Source organism: Alligator sinensis, unplaced genomic scaffold, assembly GCF_000455745.1.
Source record: "Alligator sinensis unplaced genomic scaffold, ASM45574v1 scaffold115_1, whole genome shotgun sequence".
Classification (NCBI taxonomy): Eukaryota; Metazoa; Chordata; order Crocodylia; family Alligatoridae; genus Alligator; species Alligator sinensis.
In genome coordinates, this window is record NW_005841895.1 from 4,105,461 (window position 1) to 4,121,599 (window position 16,139).

The 16,139-nt window shown below is 43.2% G+C and overlaps 2 protein-coding genes across 4 annotated transcripts in view; one reads left to right on the forward strand and one right to left on the reverse strand.

The window, feature by feature from the left end:
- Positions 1–6,646, forward strand: part of FAM210B (family with sequence similarity 210 member B) — a 36,988-nt gene extending 30,342 nt beyond the window's left edge. The window contains exons 3-4 of the mRNA XM_006018203.3: positions 2,364–2,530; positions 3,540–6,646. Of these exons, the coding sequence (XP_006018265.1) occupies positions 2,364–2,530; positions 3,540–3,750 (378 nt within the window). The 3' untranslated portion in view covers positions 3,751–6,646. The remainder of the gene's footprint in view (positions 1–2,363; positions 2,531–3,539) is intronic.
- A 984-nt stretch (positions 6,647–7,630) lies between these two features.
- Positions 7,631–16,038, reverse strand: AURKA (aurora kinase A). 3 transcript variants are annotated; one of them, XM_006018185.2, is made up of 9 exons: positions 15,987–16,038; positions 15,625–15,683; positions 14,967–15,249; positions 14,445–14,499; positions 13,929–14,120; positions 12,284–12,422; positions 11,667–11,815; positions 8,572–8,746; positions 7,631–8,169 (listed from the first exon to the last, which is right to left on the reverse strand). In XM_006018185.2, the coding sequence occupies exons 2-9, from the start codon at positions 15,676–15,678 to the stop codon at positions 7,966–7,968; spliced, it is 1,251 nt and encodes a 416-aa protein (XP_006018247.1). In that variant the 5' UTR covers positions 15,679–15,683; positions 15,987–16,038; the 3' UTR covers positions 7,631–7,965. The 3 variants fall into 3 exon arrangements, with proteins under 3 accessions (XP_006018247.1, XP_006018248.1, XP_025053156.1); XM_006018186.3 differs by having other exon boundaries at positions 16,008–16,026; XM_025197371.1 differs by lacking the exon at positions 15,987–16,038 and adding an exon at positions 15,974–15,985.
- Positions 16,039–16,139: the final 101 nt, after the last annotated feature.

Sequence of the window (16,139 nt, forward strand, 5' to 3'; positions counted from 1 at the left end):
TATATATATATATATATATATAGTTGCTCAGTGTGTGTGTGCATGTACACACACACTTGATTCACACTGTGCGTGCATCTATATTTGAAAGCCCAGCATAGCCGTTACAACAATAGTCCTCCTCCTTGCCCTTAAATAGGAGCCGTGCGGGCCTGCGGCACACATGAGGGCCGTAGAGATAAGGGTGGGCGTGGGTGTGCCCACATGTGGAGGAAAGGGAAGGCGGGAGCTCTGTTTTCTTGGGGTTTCTGTTGTTTTGGAGGGTTTGGTTTTGTACAGGCAGTCCTCGCTCGGACTTGCGCCACAATTGGTTCCTGAAAAATGGGTCTTAAGTCGAAACGTTGCAACTCGGAGCTGATTTTTCTCATAAGAAACAATGTTATAAATGGGGGATTGGCTGCTGGACCAAGACCCAATACCCTCTTTTCACAAAAAATACCCCAGAATTTTGCTCTCGATCAATTATAGATGAGTAATATAGCTACATTAGTGTAAAAAGCAATCATTGATTTGGAAGGACTTCTTTGAGGTGACTTTGCTGGACTTTTTGAAGGGCTCTTGGCTGGGGTCTTCTCAGGAGTCCTGGCTGCAGGTTTTTCTGGAGTTTCATCTGCTTTCTTAAAGAAAGTGTCCAAGGAAGTTTGGACAGATGTTCTCCAGGGAAACGGGCGATGCAGCGAACTTGTTCGCTGGCGTGGCATCGCGTCGGATCAAGCGTTGTAAAGTTGAAAGTGACATCATAAAGTTGAAAGAGGGCGTCCATTTAGAAACGATGTAAGTGCGAAACCTTGTAACTCGAAACATTGTAAGTCGAGGACTTGTGTCACTGGTCTACCAGGGCTGGTTTTCTGGGTCCTGCTGGGATTATCCGCCTGCTTTTCTGTTCCAGGTGTTGGACAGGCGAGGCTTCCCTTCCAGGGTCATTTTCAGGGTTGGGCTGCAAACCAAACCTGCGTGCCTGGCTTCCCAGAAGTGCTCCTCACCCTTTAGTTCCTACCAAAAATAATAGGAGAAGGTGCCTCAAGTTCAACTAGCAATTTTTTTAATTTAAGTATCAACACAAAAAAGGTGGGATGTGTTTTAGCAGGAGTCTCCTTGACTGTCAGGCAAGCACAAATACTATTACATTAATGCCAGAAATGAGAGTCCTCCTCCTATGCATCCTCACTGACTGCCCAGTAACTAGTGAAAGGTTCCAAGGTCTCTGCAGGTGAGGGGGAAGTTGCCTTTTTTTCTTGTCCTCTGTCTTGGGCAACATTTGTACTTTATCTAATACAGAACACCATTCAAGGTGGAGTAAGGGCCAGTACTGAAGACATGCTAGCTGCTCTGGTTATCTGCAGTCGGTTTCAGCTTATACTGAACCTCTTTTTATTTTTCAGCATTCAATTTTACTTTAAATTCATTATTCTATAGGCCCAGCACAAGGAGAAATATAGTGGGTTTCCTGCATGCTTTGACAGAAACTTACTGGAGAGATTAGGCTGCTAAACGGGTGCTTATGTTTTGCTTTTGCAGCATTTTACAGCAGGAAAAGTACTGCTCGGACTACTGCTGTAGCTCGGTAGCAATTCCCAGATTCTTCCTGTTTGTACCCGTTGCACAACACGTGGTTTATAGGAGCTTAAGCTGTTGGTCCTTTTCCAGCAGTAAGTTATTTTTAGCCTATAGCTCTGCTTCTGAGGTGTCAAATGTGCTTTCTTTATTACTGTGCTTCTCAGCATCCTGTAGCAGGGGTTCTCCACCTTCTTAGACTCAAGGCACTGTTTGGAAAATGCCAGCTCTTGGTTTCAACTTTATAATAAAAAAAGAAAAAATAATAGACTAGTTCTTCTGTTGCAAAGAAATCAGAAAGATCACAACTAACTATGGATCTGTCTGTTTATCTTGTGAATCATGTTTGTAAAAACAGTGCTAACGTTGTGTGGCACCCTGCAACCATTGAAAAGATCTCAAGGCACCGTGGTTGAGAATCATCCTCATGCGTGAGGATGAATGCTGAGACGCATAGCAAAATCATTCCCATATGCAAACTCGGGGACTGGCCCTGCAGTCACTGTGGAAGTGAATTATAGACATGCATTGGGTTAGGGGCAATACTGAGACCCAATTCAGTGAAACTCAGCCCAGTGCAGAAGCCCATACAAAGCTTTAAGCTTGAGGCAGATAAACTCATTTGTGTTAATTCCATTATGGGCAGATTTCATCTTAATATACATATTTTATTTTTCCATACTGTCCAAAGCACCTAACAATAACATTGCAGACAGGTTTTTTGGTTTCTTGACCTATAGCTGAAGACCACTAACTGGGAAGCTGTGTGCAACATGAGTATTTGTTCTGAATTGTCATTTTCTCTCTAGGACACAAGAGGATCCCCTGAATCCATAGACCCCGGTGACAAAGACAAGAAACCTGACAAATCCCAGCAACTGAAAAGAGTTTTTAAGGAATATGGAGCTGTAGGGGTTTCATTCCACGTTGGAATTTCATTAGCATCTCTGGGAATATTCTACCTGGTTGTTTCAAGGTACTCTCATCTTTGTACCCTCTCTGCTTATTGGTAATGGTAGGCGTCTACTAAGAAAAGTGTTCAGCAAGTGTGGATTTGGGGTAGTATTTTACTTCTAGAACTGGCTTGGGGTCTAATGTTGTGTCTGTTCCATATACAAAAGTCTCATGGACTCCAGCTGGAATTGCATGTATGGAGCAGCTAAGTATCTGAGGCTAATCTCTAACAACAGGAAAAATGAGGATGTGCATTCATTAAATACCTTCCCTCTATCCAGGTGCACAGGAGGATCTGAGTATGGGGCTGAAGCTAGGGCTATTTACTTCTGAAGTGGGGGTAAGGGAGAGAGTATTTGACTTTTTACATTAACTTTAAAAAGGACAGTGCATTCACTTACTTGAAATAATTTAACTGCTCTTTTTTCAAGTGTAACCAAAGGCTGTTATGGGTTTACAGAAAAAATACTGCATTATGTATTTAGTGAATAGTTAGTATCTGTTATATGTTACATGGACCTTTCACCATTTAGAAACGGATGTCAATGAATGAAGCAGATCAGCTGTGCTGCGATGTCATGACACAGTCTATCTACTGCTCTGGGTGAAATTCACATTGCCTCTTGTCCCATGTCATTAAGGGCAGGACAAGGGGCAGTGCCTTAGGGTTTTATGATTTAAACAGAAAAGGAAAATGTCAAATATTCCTTCTAGGTCTGGAAAAAGATTTCAGGGCCAAGTGTTGATGAGTAAGGGCCAACCCACATTTACATTGCTCCATTTAAAATGTATCCATAGTGCAAGATCAGAATTGGGCATGCAGTGTAACCGAGTTTTAAAAAATGATCCCATGAATGTTAACACTGTTATTATACAGATAATGTATAATGTATTGTACAGATAATGTACAAATCTATGAGAGGATGCAAATAGTGAACTATTTTTTTTTTAAACCTGAGGAAAATGGCACAACTGCTTTTTATCTATTAAAAATAATCCTTTTTTTTTTTTTTTTTTTTTCCTTTCCCCAGTGGCGTGGATATGACTGCAATTCTCTACAAACTTGGATTCAGTGAAGCAGTGGTGCAATCCAAACTGGCTGCTGGTGCAAGCACATTTGTGCTGGCCTACGCTGTTCACAAATTGTTTGCTCCAGTTCGGATCAGCATTACCTTAGTTTCTGTACCATTTATTGTCCAGTATTGCCGAAAAATTGGCTTCTTCAAGCCTCCATCCCCATGATGCTATCCTGATGTTAGAAATGCTTCATACTCACGTAGCTTTTAAAATTGCTGTGCTACTGAAAAAAACCTCTTTGTACCCAGGTTCATACTGACCTTGGCTTTGTCTTTTCTGGAAAATGTTGACATCCATGTTTCATCCCCTTCCTTACCTCTCCATTGAGAACTCTGGTAAAATGGTATCTGGAAACTCCTGCTAAGAATAAGTGCTTGACAATGAACGAGCTGTTTACAGCAGACTCAGAATATATATTTCAGTATTCTTACAGCTCACCCTTTAGGCCTTACTCTTCTCTGGGTGAAATGCAGTTGCTACAGTTCACTATTTATATATAATGTATATGAGGGACTAAATGAAGATTGATTTTTTTTCTTATTGTTATAATTATCATCATGTTTCCCTCTCCTTTGCTATTACCTGAAGGAGATACTAAACTACCATGTCAGTTCCCCTTTTGAAAAATATAAATATTAGGAACCCAGTTTGTATATTTGGAACTTTTCTTATTTTAATATATTGATTCATTCTAAAAAGACCATTGACTTGTGCTGTACTCCCATGTTTCTGATCTGAGCATGGACTCTGAGCATCAGTTAATTTTGTTGCTCTTGTTGATTAACAATTGGCCTTAAAGAAATCTTTCCCTTCATTCTAGAGCTCCATAGACTCTGGGGAGAGGAGCCCGGAGTCCACTGAAGTCCTGGAACCACTATTTGATCCTGTATGGGCATCATTCAGTAAAAGCCATAGTAGATTTGCACCCATCCTGCCTTCTGCTTGACTTCAGACTATAACTTTGTGTGTCTCTCATCTTCCAGTGTCCATTGAAACTGGTGACAGACTTCCTTTGTGCTTTGTGCTAGGCTCAGGCTCTGTAGGAAATGACATACGCACAACTGAAAATTAGCAGTAGGTCCCAAAGAAAGGAACCTCAGATACATTTCCTAAGTCTATGCATTAAAAATGTGACTGCCTGGTGAATGCATCTGCTAGTCACTTGGTTCTTATATTAAACTATCATAAATACTTGCTGTGGAAATGCCCTTTAATACTTCATTGCTCACTTCTAATGAACTCATAAAAACTCAGTTTAACTGTTAATATTTCAATTGTCCATCTGGCTTACTGTTTACTGTTCTTACAGGTCAATGTGATTCTGTACAAAAATTACAATGGCTATAAGTTCATCAAGCCACAATTTCTAGATCTCCATGACATCTAATGCCATATTAACAACTTGAATATTAAATAAATAAATGTTTAGTTCAGATCCTTAAATTCCAAAGTGATCAAATAGTGACATTTCCACACTAGGAAGCATTTTTGTGAAATCGGTGGCATTTGTCCCAAATGAACATTTAGGAGCAACTTAGGCACCAAATATAGATCTTTTTTTCCTACTAAATCTAATAATTGACTCCCTCCACCCCTCCCAATTGCTTTATCTGGATGTTCTTCAGCAGTTTAGTAAAACCAGTAGTGCCCCTTGCCCCAATGAGAGAGCACTACAAATTAATAGTCTATAAATATATATTTCCATTTATAATGGGTTAGAAATGCCGCTTAAAAATCATTTTCTGTATGATAATGTTCCTATCATACAGCCAGACAGCACCCACAAACCCTAAGAATGGGTTTTGAATAAGCTGTTCTACCACATATACTTAGGGAACCTTGGGAGAGAGCATGTAGTTGCACTACTCTAGCGGTAAGGAAGGAGCTACCCTGTGACGATTGCAGTATGGTACCTGCTTCTCCCTTATCTGATGTATGTGAAGCGTTGTTATGCTCCTTGCTTGCTTGGCTGGTTCCTAGGGATTGGAAGCCTGTACAACTGTGTGGAGTGGGGAGAAGCTGCCTCTTGGTGCTAACTTTCTCTCTATCGTAACCTCTGGTATAAGTAACTTGTGAATGGCCCTAAAGAAACACCTTGTACCCAAGCACAGATGTGTAAACTGGAGTATAACTGGACAGTAGGTGTGTTGGTTGTAGGCATGTTCCTCTAAGGACATAGGCAGACAAGGTTCTTTGGGTAGATGTGATTTCTTTTATTAGACTAACTAAATAGTTGGAAAAATTGTTTTGGATAGTAGGCTAATTTTGTCATTATCACAAGCATTTTAATTATTTGGCTGCTTTAACTTTTGAACAGAAGTTTTTACTTGCTGATACTGGAAGAGGTGAAATTTATAACCATTGCAGTTGTAGGGGTGACTGTATTTTGAGAGAAATCCAGTAGTTGGTTCAATTAAAAGGGAAAAAACCTTTTTTCTGGCATAATTTTTAAGAAAATGATTTTGTCTGGGTACTTGATTGAGGGTGTTCCACACTCCTGAGTGTTAAGACACCCACCTCTCTAGCATCTCAGATGAAGATGGTCATGATGGACTAAACTGTTGCTTCTGATTCAGTATGTTGTGTATTACCACTAATAAGAAAGCAAATGACATTCAAGTCTCTATCAAAGTTACTTCCTATAAAAGCAGTCATGATTTAGTGGTTGCTTTAGAAAAAAAGTGTCCATCTGAAAAGTCAGCAACAGAAAAGACATTGTATGACTATACTTTAAATGTAAAGTTATTTTTCCAAGTGTAATTAAACTGACTTTGTTCCCCTTTTTGCTCAGAAGGAAATAATTTTACCTCATAATCATATAGTGGATTGTATAAAATGTTCAGTCTACCTAGATGAATGTTTTACAAAGTATATTTTGAATTAGCTTGACTATGTGTTCAAAAATGCATCTTCACCTGTAAGCATAACAATAATTAAAATAGGCTTTTTAATACCAATTTTAGAAGAAATATAATAAATGGTTTAGGGGGTTTTCCTGGTAGTTTCTTTGGTATTTTCCAGTAGAAAGTTTTTTAAATAAGAATAAAAACTCTTCACTTAACACTTTCAGAAATCAAATGTCTCAAATTAATACTCTTACATTCAAGAAATTCCATTGTAAGCCATACAGCAGTAGTTTAACAGTGAACTTCCACTATTTAGAAAAGTGAAAGCTGACACTATAGATAGAATTGTAGCAGATACTAGTGCCTGCATAAGGCTTCATTAAAGTTGATGACGGCACAGCTGGGGTCTGACCCTAGACCATCACTGTTAGTTTACCTAAATTATTCCTATCACATCCTGCATCTGAAGTGCTTACTAAAAGGTTTTTTGGACACAGTGGCCACCTCCACACAAGTGTTGGCTTTCGGTTCCACAAGGACAGCTAGCAGCAAGACAACTTATGCCATTAGTTGGCCCCGGGTAATGATTGTGCTATGCACCCTCCTCCCATGGCACATGGCAAGTTATCCTTGGTTGGGTAGGGGAGGCTGGGGCCAGCAGCCTTACCTGGGGGCCTCCTGAGCTGCAGCAGCAGTGATCCTGCCACTTAAAGCCTGGCTGGCAACTCTAGCATAGCTATGGAAACAGTTCCAGTTTTGAGCAGCAGTGCACTGTCCCCACATGTGCTGCTCTGTTTTGACCCCTGGATAGCCAAGGTATGATTCCCTACCTGTGATCTGTAAGAAACATGTTGCCCAAAGGACCCCTCAAACCCAGGGTGTAGGCACAGGTATTTAGGAAGCTTTAAAAATAAAATCAACAGGAACAAAGTATATTGCCTGTACTGTTACTTGACCCACGGGCTACAGCCTAAAGTTTTGTCTTCATTGCACAAGACACTGTTTTAAATGCAGTTTAAAGAGTAGTGAAAGCAAAGCAACTGCTTTAAGTTGCCTCAACATGTTCAAATATAGAAGGGGTTGAACTTTAGCTGCTAGCTTTAACTAGTTGTTGCATCTTCACTGGTGCAGAATAATTTGAACACCCCATCCCCTTTCACACACACATGCACCCACACAAAAGAACTGCTACCAGCATGTAACCAGAGTTTATTTATTTAAAATTTCGATTACCTCACCACAGTAACAGGACTGACAGTTAAAAACAAGAAAAAGAAAAAAGAAATTCAAACATAATTGTTATGACAATTGCTAGGAAGTGTGTTCATGTTTCATTCAGCTTCGGATCACTGCACATTTCAGATGCCAATAGCAGCCCAATAAATTAAAAAACAAAGACCACAGGCATCTCTGGGATGTGTTATTGCACTGTTCATTAAGCCGTGACCTGGACTTGGTTGCATGATGAGCACAGTTACAAGGCTCTCATTTTGTTCAATCCTTTTACAAAAGGAGGATAGCCACCTGGCCAAGACTACGTTTTGTTGTTAGCTTCGCTCTTTTGACTGCCCGCAGCCTCACTCACTCTGCTAGCAGGTGATTTTGTAGAGTTCTCCCTAATCCATGGATGTTCAAGAACATCTTTAAGTGGTAGTCTGTGGTATGGATTATGTTTTAGAAGCTTTGAAATTAGATCTTTAGCTCCTTCTGATAAAAAGGGAGGATATCTGAATTCAACCTGAGGGGGAAGAAAAAAATGTTAATTTTCAGTGGTAAGCCAGACTTAAAAAATACTAAGTGCCAGATGAAATAAGGCAAATAGTGACAATCCTAAAAGTATGACTACATACCCCATCTGCCTCAGAGGGTCACTGAAGGCAGAAAATATACAACTAAATGTCCCACTGACAGTGTAGCTATGGATTGTAGTTACTACATACAGGAGGCCGCACCCCCTCCCCCCCTCACCTCAACTAAAAGACTGCAGGCTCCTCTCCAAGAGAGAGAAACGTTACTACAGACAAAGCAACTATCCTGTTAAGTAGGCAGAGATGCTTGGAAAAAAAAAAGTTTTAAAAAGCATGAAGTCAGTCTAGTTCATGAAAGCAAGATAAGTAGGAAGAGGTTATTTACTGCTTACCTTTGAAATACATCGGTAAGTTTCCTGATATGTCTCTGCCTCAAAAGGAGGTTTTCCCACAAGGAACTCATAGCACAGAACCCCCAGGCTCCAGATATCCACCTTTTCATCATGTGTTCTTCCTTCAATCATCTCAGGAGGCAAGTAGTCAAGTGTTCCACAAAGAGTGGTCCTCCTAAAAATGAAAACAATGATTTCAGAATGTCTGTAGTTTGGTCTTTGTGGGGCAGTGCTGTCAGCTTCTAAAGACTACTGCAAGTTGTTTGTTAGCATCAGCTTCTACCCATGTCCAGTTTTGCTTAGGAATGAAAGAGCTTCCTAAGGTTAATTTTAGACCCTTACCGTGAAAGTGACTTCCTGTGAGCAAGTTTCAGGAAAATATAAAAAGGACTTATGAATTATAGCACAATTCACAGCCCTGACTTGGGCAGAGAGGCTTCCGATACAATGCATGGGGAGTTAGATGCCTCTATAAACAACTCCTGCTCAGGATCCTGTTTAGAGAGCAACAGGATGGGGAGACGAAATCCAAAGAGGTGGGGCCTAGATACTTTACTCGGGGTAGCAGAATAGTGTTGGTCCCCCATTGCTGAGATGTTGGAACTCTTGCTCATCATACGGAAATCCTGGGTTAGGTTCCTCAGATGGGAGAACTCAAACCCATATTTTCTAGGAGACACTTGGTGGGAAGGAAGTATTTCAGTGGGTTTCCTACCACTAAGTGGAACAGTGGTCTCCCACCTTTCTGGTGAGCATGGTAAACTTTTCTGCTACAGCAATATTTTAAAATTATTCCATGAAAAATTTAAGCCATGTGCAATCTTGTACTCTGGCCTAATGAACCGGAATTCTCTCTTGTAGAATGCCACAGCTTCAACAGAAAAATCTAAAAATCATAAAGAAGTGCTTTCTTAGAATAATACAAAAGCAGGGCTGGAAAGTCACATCTAAGTCCAACCCCCTGCCTGAAGCAGGATCATCTCTATCCAAACCACCCTATGCAAACTTATTGTCTAACCTATTAGACAAACTACAGTCAACACAACCACAAGACAGTACCCTAACCTGTCACAGGTAAAGCAGGGGGTCAACATCCTGCTGTAGCAAGGGTTAAGATTTGCATGAGAGATCCAAGGAAGAGGGCCACACCCCCTGCTAGAGAAGAAGCCTCTACTGCTTGTACCAATCGGACAGCGTGGCAAAATTCCTTCCTGACCCCAAATATGGCAATTGGTCTGAACCTGAGTTTGCCCCTCCAACCAGGAACTTGTAGGTTGACATCCCCAGCCTTGGCTGCAGCCAACACCCAGTGTTTCTGTTGCTTACCTCTGGACCTCACCAACTTCTCCATATCCTTGTTTACAATGTAGACCTCAAAACTGCACACAATAGTCTAGATGAGGCCTAACCAGTACTGCATAAAGAAGCACTATTAATGCCCGTGTCTTGTGCCCAATTATTCTATTGATGCATACAAAAACTGCATTCTCTGTGCAGCTGCACCACATTGCAGACTCATACTGTATCTGTGATCTAGTTCCTAGATCCTTCTCTGTAGTGTTGCCATCCAGCAAGGTGTCACTCATGGTTTATGATCAGGAATCTGGGTTTTCCGTTTCCCCACAGAAAAACAAAACGTGGATTTTCCCATCTTACTGAAGGGAAACACAGATTTCCCATTTTAGCAGAGAAGCCCAGATTTTGCAGTTTCGCAGTGAGCTCCAGCCTGAGTTCCAGCCTGCAGGGGGCCAGGAGGGAGCAGAAAGAGGGTGGTCAGGCAGGGGGTGCCATGTGCATGGCCCCAGACAGCCTGAAGAGCAGCTCCCATAGGTGAGTAGGGGAAGGGCAGGGAGGGTGTGGAGAATTGAGGCCTCCCCATACGGTGGGATGGAGGCAGTTGGGCAGGGCTGAGTAGCGCATGGGTTTTGGGGCCTGGGGCTGGAATGCACAGCTGCAGAGCCCCAGCGGGGAGTGGGACAGGCCATGTGTGGCTCATCTGGGGGGCGGAGGGGTGGGGCCATCTCCCTGCCACAACGCACATTCCAAGAGGGCAGTGGGGACCTGCGATCCCCAGATCTGTGCAGAGGGCAGGGGTGGGCTCCCACCCTGCTGCCCTCCCCCAGGGTCCCAGCAGCCCAGTGGGCACAACCCAGCGCGGCAGGGCAGAGCATGCTCATGCAGGCAGCTTTCTCCACGCTGGCCCGGTGATGTGCCCTCTACCTGCACGGCAGCTTTGAGGGGCACAACCCCCACCCCCCGCTGCCCTCACTGCAGTTGCACGTCACCAGGGCAGCACAGAGCACCCAGTGGCAGGCAGCTTCTCTGCTCAGCTCTGCTGTTCCCTGCCACTCTGGGATGCGCCCACTGGGGTGCACAGGCCCTGGGAAACGGCAGTAGGGTGGGAATGTGAGCCCACAGCTGATGCTTACCCCCAACCCTGCCCTGTGCATAGATTGGGGGGGGGGGGCTCTGCCCCCCCAGGGAGCACACCCCATGGCAGGGAGTCAGCCCCACTCCCAACCCAAGCCTGCACCCGGCACCTGGAGGGGGGGGGAAAAGCAGCCAGGGGACAGCTGGGCTGTGCTCCATTGTAGCAGCCACCACCTCTTAACAGGGGCAGGGGACTGTGGACCCAGATCCCTGGCCCTGTAGCCCTGGCAGCTGGGGGCCCCTGCAACGCTGGTGGGGGGAGGGGAAAAGAGTGCAAGAGGCACAAACAGGGCCGGGGGGAGCTGTGGGAGGGCTTTAACTTTAAATCACAGATTTTGGTGTTTCTAATCAGAATTTGTGATTTTTAATCAGAGAATTTGCATTCATGCATTTATTTATTTATATGGGGGAAAACCAGGATGCCTGCTTATGATGCATCAGAAGCTCACTCCAGGACTCAAGGACTTAAAAAATAGTTGGGCCAGTAGTTGGGTCCACTAAGTAAGCAGCCAATTTGGTGGTCCTTGCATATTTCCAGTCAAGTTAGATTCTCCCATGAAAAGAATTGTAACAGTAGTAAATAAACAATACTGGTTCCTTAATTCAGAACCACAGAAATTTTGTACTTCATCATAAGATTAGGTGAGAGGTATGCAAATTCTTACCTAGATGATGGAGCATGCACAGACCATCCAAAATCTGCCATCTTCAGCTCTCCATTTGAGCCAAGAAGCAAGTTTTCTGGTTTGATATCTCTATGAATCACACGTTTTGAATGACAGTATGATAGAGCATCTGCTAACTCTGTGATGTACTGTTTAAATAAATAAGAAAGTAAATTAGTGGTAGCAGCTCCTTCAGGATGATTTTTGAAGAATCAGATAGCTTCTATAAAGCATTTCCTAGGTATTACATCTAATCTTACAGTGCTAATTTCTGACCAAGTCATTTTGTCATCTTAAGCTCCTGTTATTTGGTACTGTCATTTGAAGCAGGAGGAGGTTGTTGCATCTCTACAGCAGACACTTTAAAGTACCAAGAAGCAATGAAAGGTATGTCATTATGCAAACTGACAAGCCTCCCAGAGCTCCAAGTTTTGGATATAAATCCAAAATAAAAAATATCAGTTTACTTCAGCAGGGGCATGCTGACAAAAATTTGGTTTCAAGATCAAACTTAATATTTCAATTATTGGATATATTTGCAGAATACGTTTAAGAAAGAAAAAAATTAAAAGGGTTTAGAAAATGAGTGTGTATACATGCAAACTAGAGCAACTTACATTAGCAGTTCTTTGCTCATCAAACTTCGTAAGCTTCTGTAGCTCTTTGTAGACTTCTCCACGAGGTGCATACTCTAGAATAAGGTATACTCTTGTGGCATCATGAAAATACCCATACAGTCTGAGAATGTTGGGATGTCTGCAAGAAAGTTTGAATGTCTTTTCAAAACAAAAAAATATTAACAGAAGGAAAGCTTTTGCATCCATACACAGGCTATGCATGTTAACACTTCATTGAGTTTCCACCTTCTCCAATGTTGACTTGAGTCAGCAACAATTGATACCATGTAGGTACAAGCTAGCTTTAATATAAAGGGCTGATGAAATTGAATGCATTTGTCATTCCATATCCCCCACCCAGGCCTCAAGCTTACACAAGACATCAGCTTACAACACACTCATCTAAATAAAGAGGTTTTACCTGTTACCTTTAAAGATTCTTTAAAATTCTCCAATGAGACATTTAAGTGCATTTTTGCCTAGCCAGCTTCAATATTTTCTCTAGGGTGTGTGGGTGTGTTGTTATTTTCTTGGGGGGACAGGGGGTTCCCCACACTTCAAGAAGGTGGGACCCCTACCCACCCTCCAAGCTGTACAGCAGGGGTTGACATCATTTTTGGCTGGAGTGGCAAAAACACCCCAACCCGGACCCCACACCTCAACTTGGCATGCCAGGAACAGACCACAGGAGAGCCGATCCTCTGCCGACAGCAGCTGCATGCGTGCCTCTGGGCAGATGGTGGGGGAGGGGTCTGGGGCAGCACAACCCCAGCCCCTCTCCTGCCATCTGCCCAGAGGCACACGAGCAGCCAAGAGCTCTGGAGCCTTATGGAGCTGTCTAAAGCCTCACCCCCCAGCTGCCTGCCACAGCCAGCTTGGGTTTCAGGCAGCTGCTACCAGCCGTGGAGCCCAAGGTGCTTGCAACATGGCTTGCAGCTTCCCAGCTGTCTGCTTCAAGTGGCCCATGGCAGCTGCCCAGAGCCTGGGGCCAGCTGTGATGTACCAAGCAAAATGGCCTCGCATGCCATACTCTGGCATGCATGCTGGGGGTTGTAGAGGGTCTTAGGATGTTATTGCTAAAGATACTTTTCATTTTTGAAATTGGTGTTCTCCTTTATATCCAGGTTTATTCAATAGGAGAGATGCCATTTGGAAATATTGCCAATGAGAAAGTCTGCTCTTCCTCAGCATGTATAGAATTGAAGCATTTTCAAGTACAAAATAATTCACTGCATTATGCCAGCCATTATCTCACACTGTCACTTTGCCTAGCAAGTCAGAATCCAGAATCCAGTAAGGTTAGTTTAAAAGAAAGTTGGAGTTGCATCCTCTCTGTTGTATCCTTTATACAACAGGATATAAAGACTTCCCCTCAAACCGTAGTTCTTTCAAATTACTTCCTTAAACATGTTTTGTGTAAAGTCCACTGTAACTTAAAAATAGATGCAGTTTTAAGGGATTGCCATGGCAGAATATAAAAGCATAAAGACTTCTGTTATATGTAGATGAGTTCAAACTTTGTGTTAAGGTGATAGAATTCAGGAGGCAATAAGTTCAGCTGCTTATCTTGCTTGAAACAACATATCTTTAACTACAGTTCTAATAAGTTGGGGTGGGGGGGAGGGGTTGTTGGTTTGTTTTTTACCTAAGATGAGACTGTATTTCTACTTCTCTCCTCAGCTGATGCTCTACTCCAGCTTCCTCCAGCTGAGATTTAAACAGCACCTTCAGTGCCAGAATAAATTTGCTTTGTTTTTCACGAGCCAAATATACATTTCCAAACTTCCCTTTTCCCAGAGGACGGCCGATTTCAAAGTCATCAAGAGACCACTGCCTCCTAAGAGAGGAAAAAAGAAATATAGTTAAACTGCTAGAATACAAAAGGCCTGGAACGCTTTTTTTTTTTTTTTATTTAAAAAAAAAAAAAAAAAAAAAAAATGTCCATGGAGTTATTCTGGGTTAAGATTTGTATCAATTTAACTAAGATCAAGATCTGGCCTCAAAATCCAATATATTTAAACTGCAAAACACTTTTTCTACATTATTTATCCTTAAATGCCAAGAGTGAAATTCTAACCCAGCTGATATCACTGACAAGCGTTTTAGACTTCTGGGTCTAGGTTCCCACTTAACACACAAAAATACTAGGAATGCAACTTACTTTTTAGTCTCTTGATTTTTCGGTTTAGAAGTACCTTCTTTTTCAGGCTGGTTTGCTGCATACAAACAGAGTTTCAACACATTAATTAAGCAAACCCACAAAACACAACTGCCAGCTTTTACCATGCTTTTTCTAGATTCCGAGTTTTGGGTAGAATGATACTTCTATTATTATAATATTATAGCTATCAGCAAGGTACCTTACCACCTGTGGCTGTTAAATTTTAGTCACTATTCTGTTATGTGGACAAGCAGGTAGCAGCCTGGTAGTTGGCCAATGTTATTAATCCAGAAATAATTCTGCGTAGGTTCACACTACCCATTTCAACCATCTTCCTATGTGAATGTGATCCTCTTATATAGAAGAAAGTCAGGATGTAAGATAAGTTACACAAGCCTCATCTATAGAAAATAAGTGTCAGGTCTGTTAATTTGCTGCAGTCAACCAGTTTAATGATCAATCTTTGAAAGTCTCCTGGGTGTCATGTCAAGATGAGATAGATGTGTAAATGAATCTATTTACCAGATACTGGGACATGATGAGGCTTTTCATTATTATTTGGAGCCTGAGGCCTAGAAGATGATTGAACTACACATGTTGGCTGAGGCTGCTGCATCCGCTGGTTATGAGATAGTTTCTGATTAGACGCTGCAGTCTTTGGAGCTTGTGATGGTACAGGAACTCGCTGAGCCAAGTTTGAAGGACACAAGACACGTTGTGCTTGGGCTGCGCCTCCAGGGACTCGACTCTGAGGAAGCTGAGAGACGGGGACTCGTTTTGGGCCATCCCCAACGTGGGCTGGAATCTAAACAGACACACAAGACAAGGCAGAAGCACTAATTATTGTACTGTAACTCACGTAGTTCATTTTCCACCCTCGCACAACCAAATTTAGCTGCATTTCTCCCCATTAGTCTACCCATAGAAGGTAAAAACTTAAATCGATCTGAAGTGGGGACAGTACCACATTCTCAGACTGGTTTAAGAACAAGATAGGCCTCCATAACAGAGCTATTAATGCCTCTGCTACGCGTTACGTACATTATGCTGCCCGACCTCATACACAGGCAGGGTGAACCACTTGGAGAAGGCAGGGGGACCTTCTGTCGAGATGACCAGAAGGGGTTATCGCAAACAAGGACCGGGATGAACTGGTGGAGCAAAGAACAAGGCCTTTTACCTTGGCACTATGTGCGGGCAGGCCGGGGCGGTTCTCTTTCCGGGTTCTGTCCATGCTGCCTGAAAAAAGAGAGAGTTCAAATACAAACCAACCTGGCCTGGAGGCTCAGATCAACCTCTCCAGCAGGTCCATCTGCCCCTCCCCTCTCCAGGCCCATCTGCCCCTCCCCAGGACCCCTGGCCCCCTCCGTTCTCCAGGCCCATCTACCCCTCCACCCCCACTCCAGGACCATATTTCCCTGCCCTCCTCCTCTCTCCAGGACCATCTGCACCCCCCACACACACACACACACACACACACGCGCGCGCGCGCAGCGATCCCAGGAGCCCTCCCAATGCCCCCCCACCACCATCGGCCCTCACCACCGCCGCCCCACACCGCACCGCGAACGCTGTTTAGATTCAAACCTCCCTCCCCGTAACAGCCTTTAAAACCGCCGCTGCTCCCTATTGGCCCGCTTCCCACCACGCTGGCGCTCTGATTGGCTCCTGCTCCACCCTCCCCGCCCGCCCCTT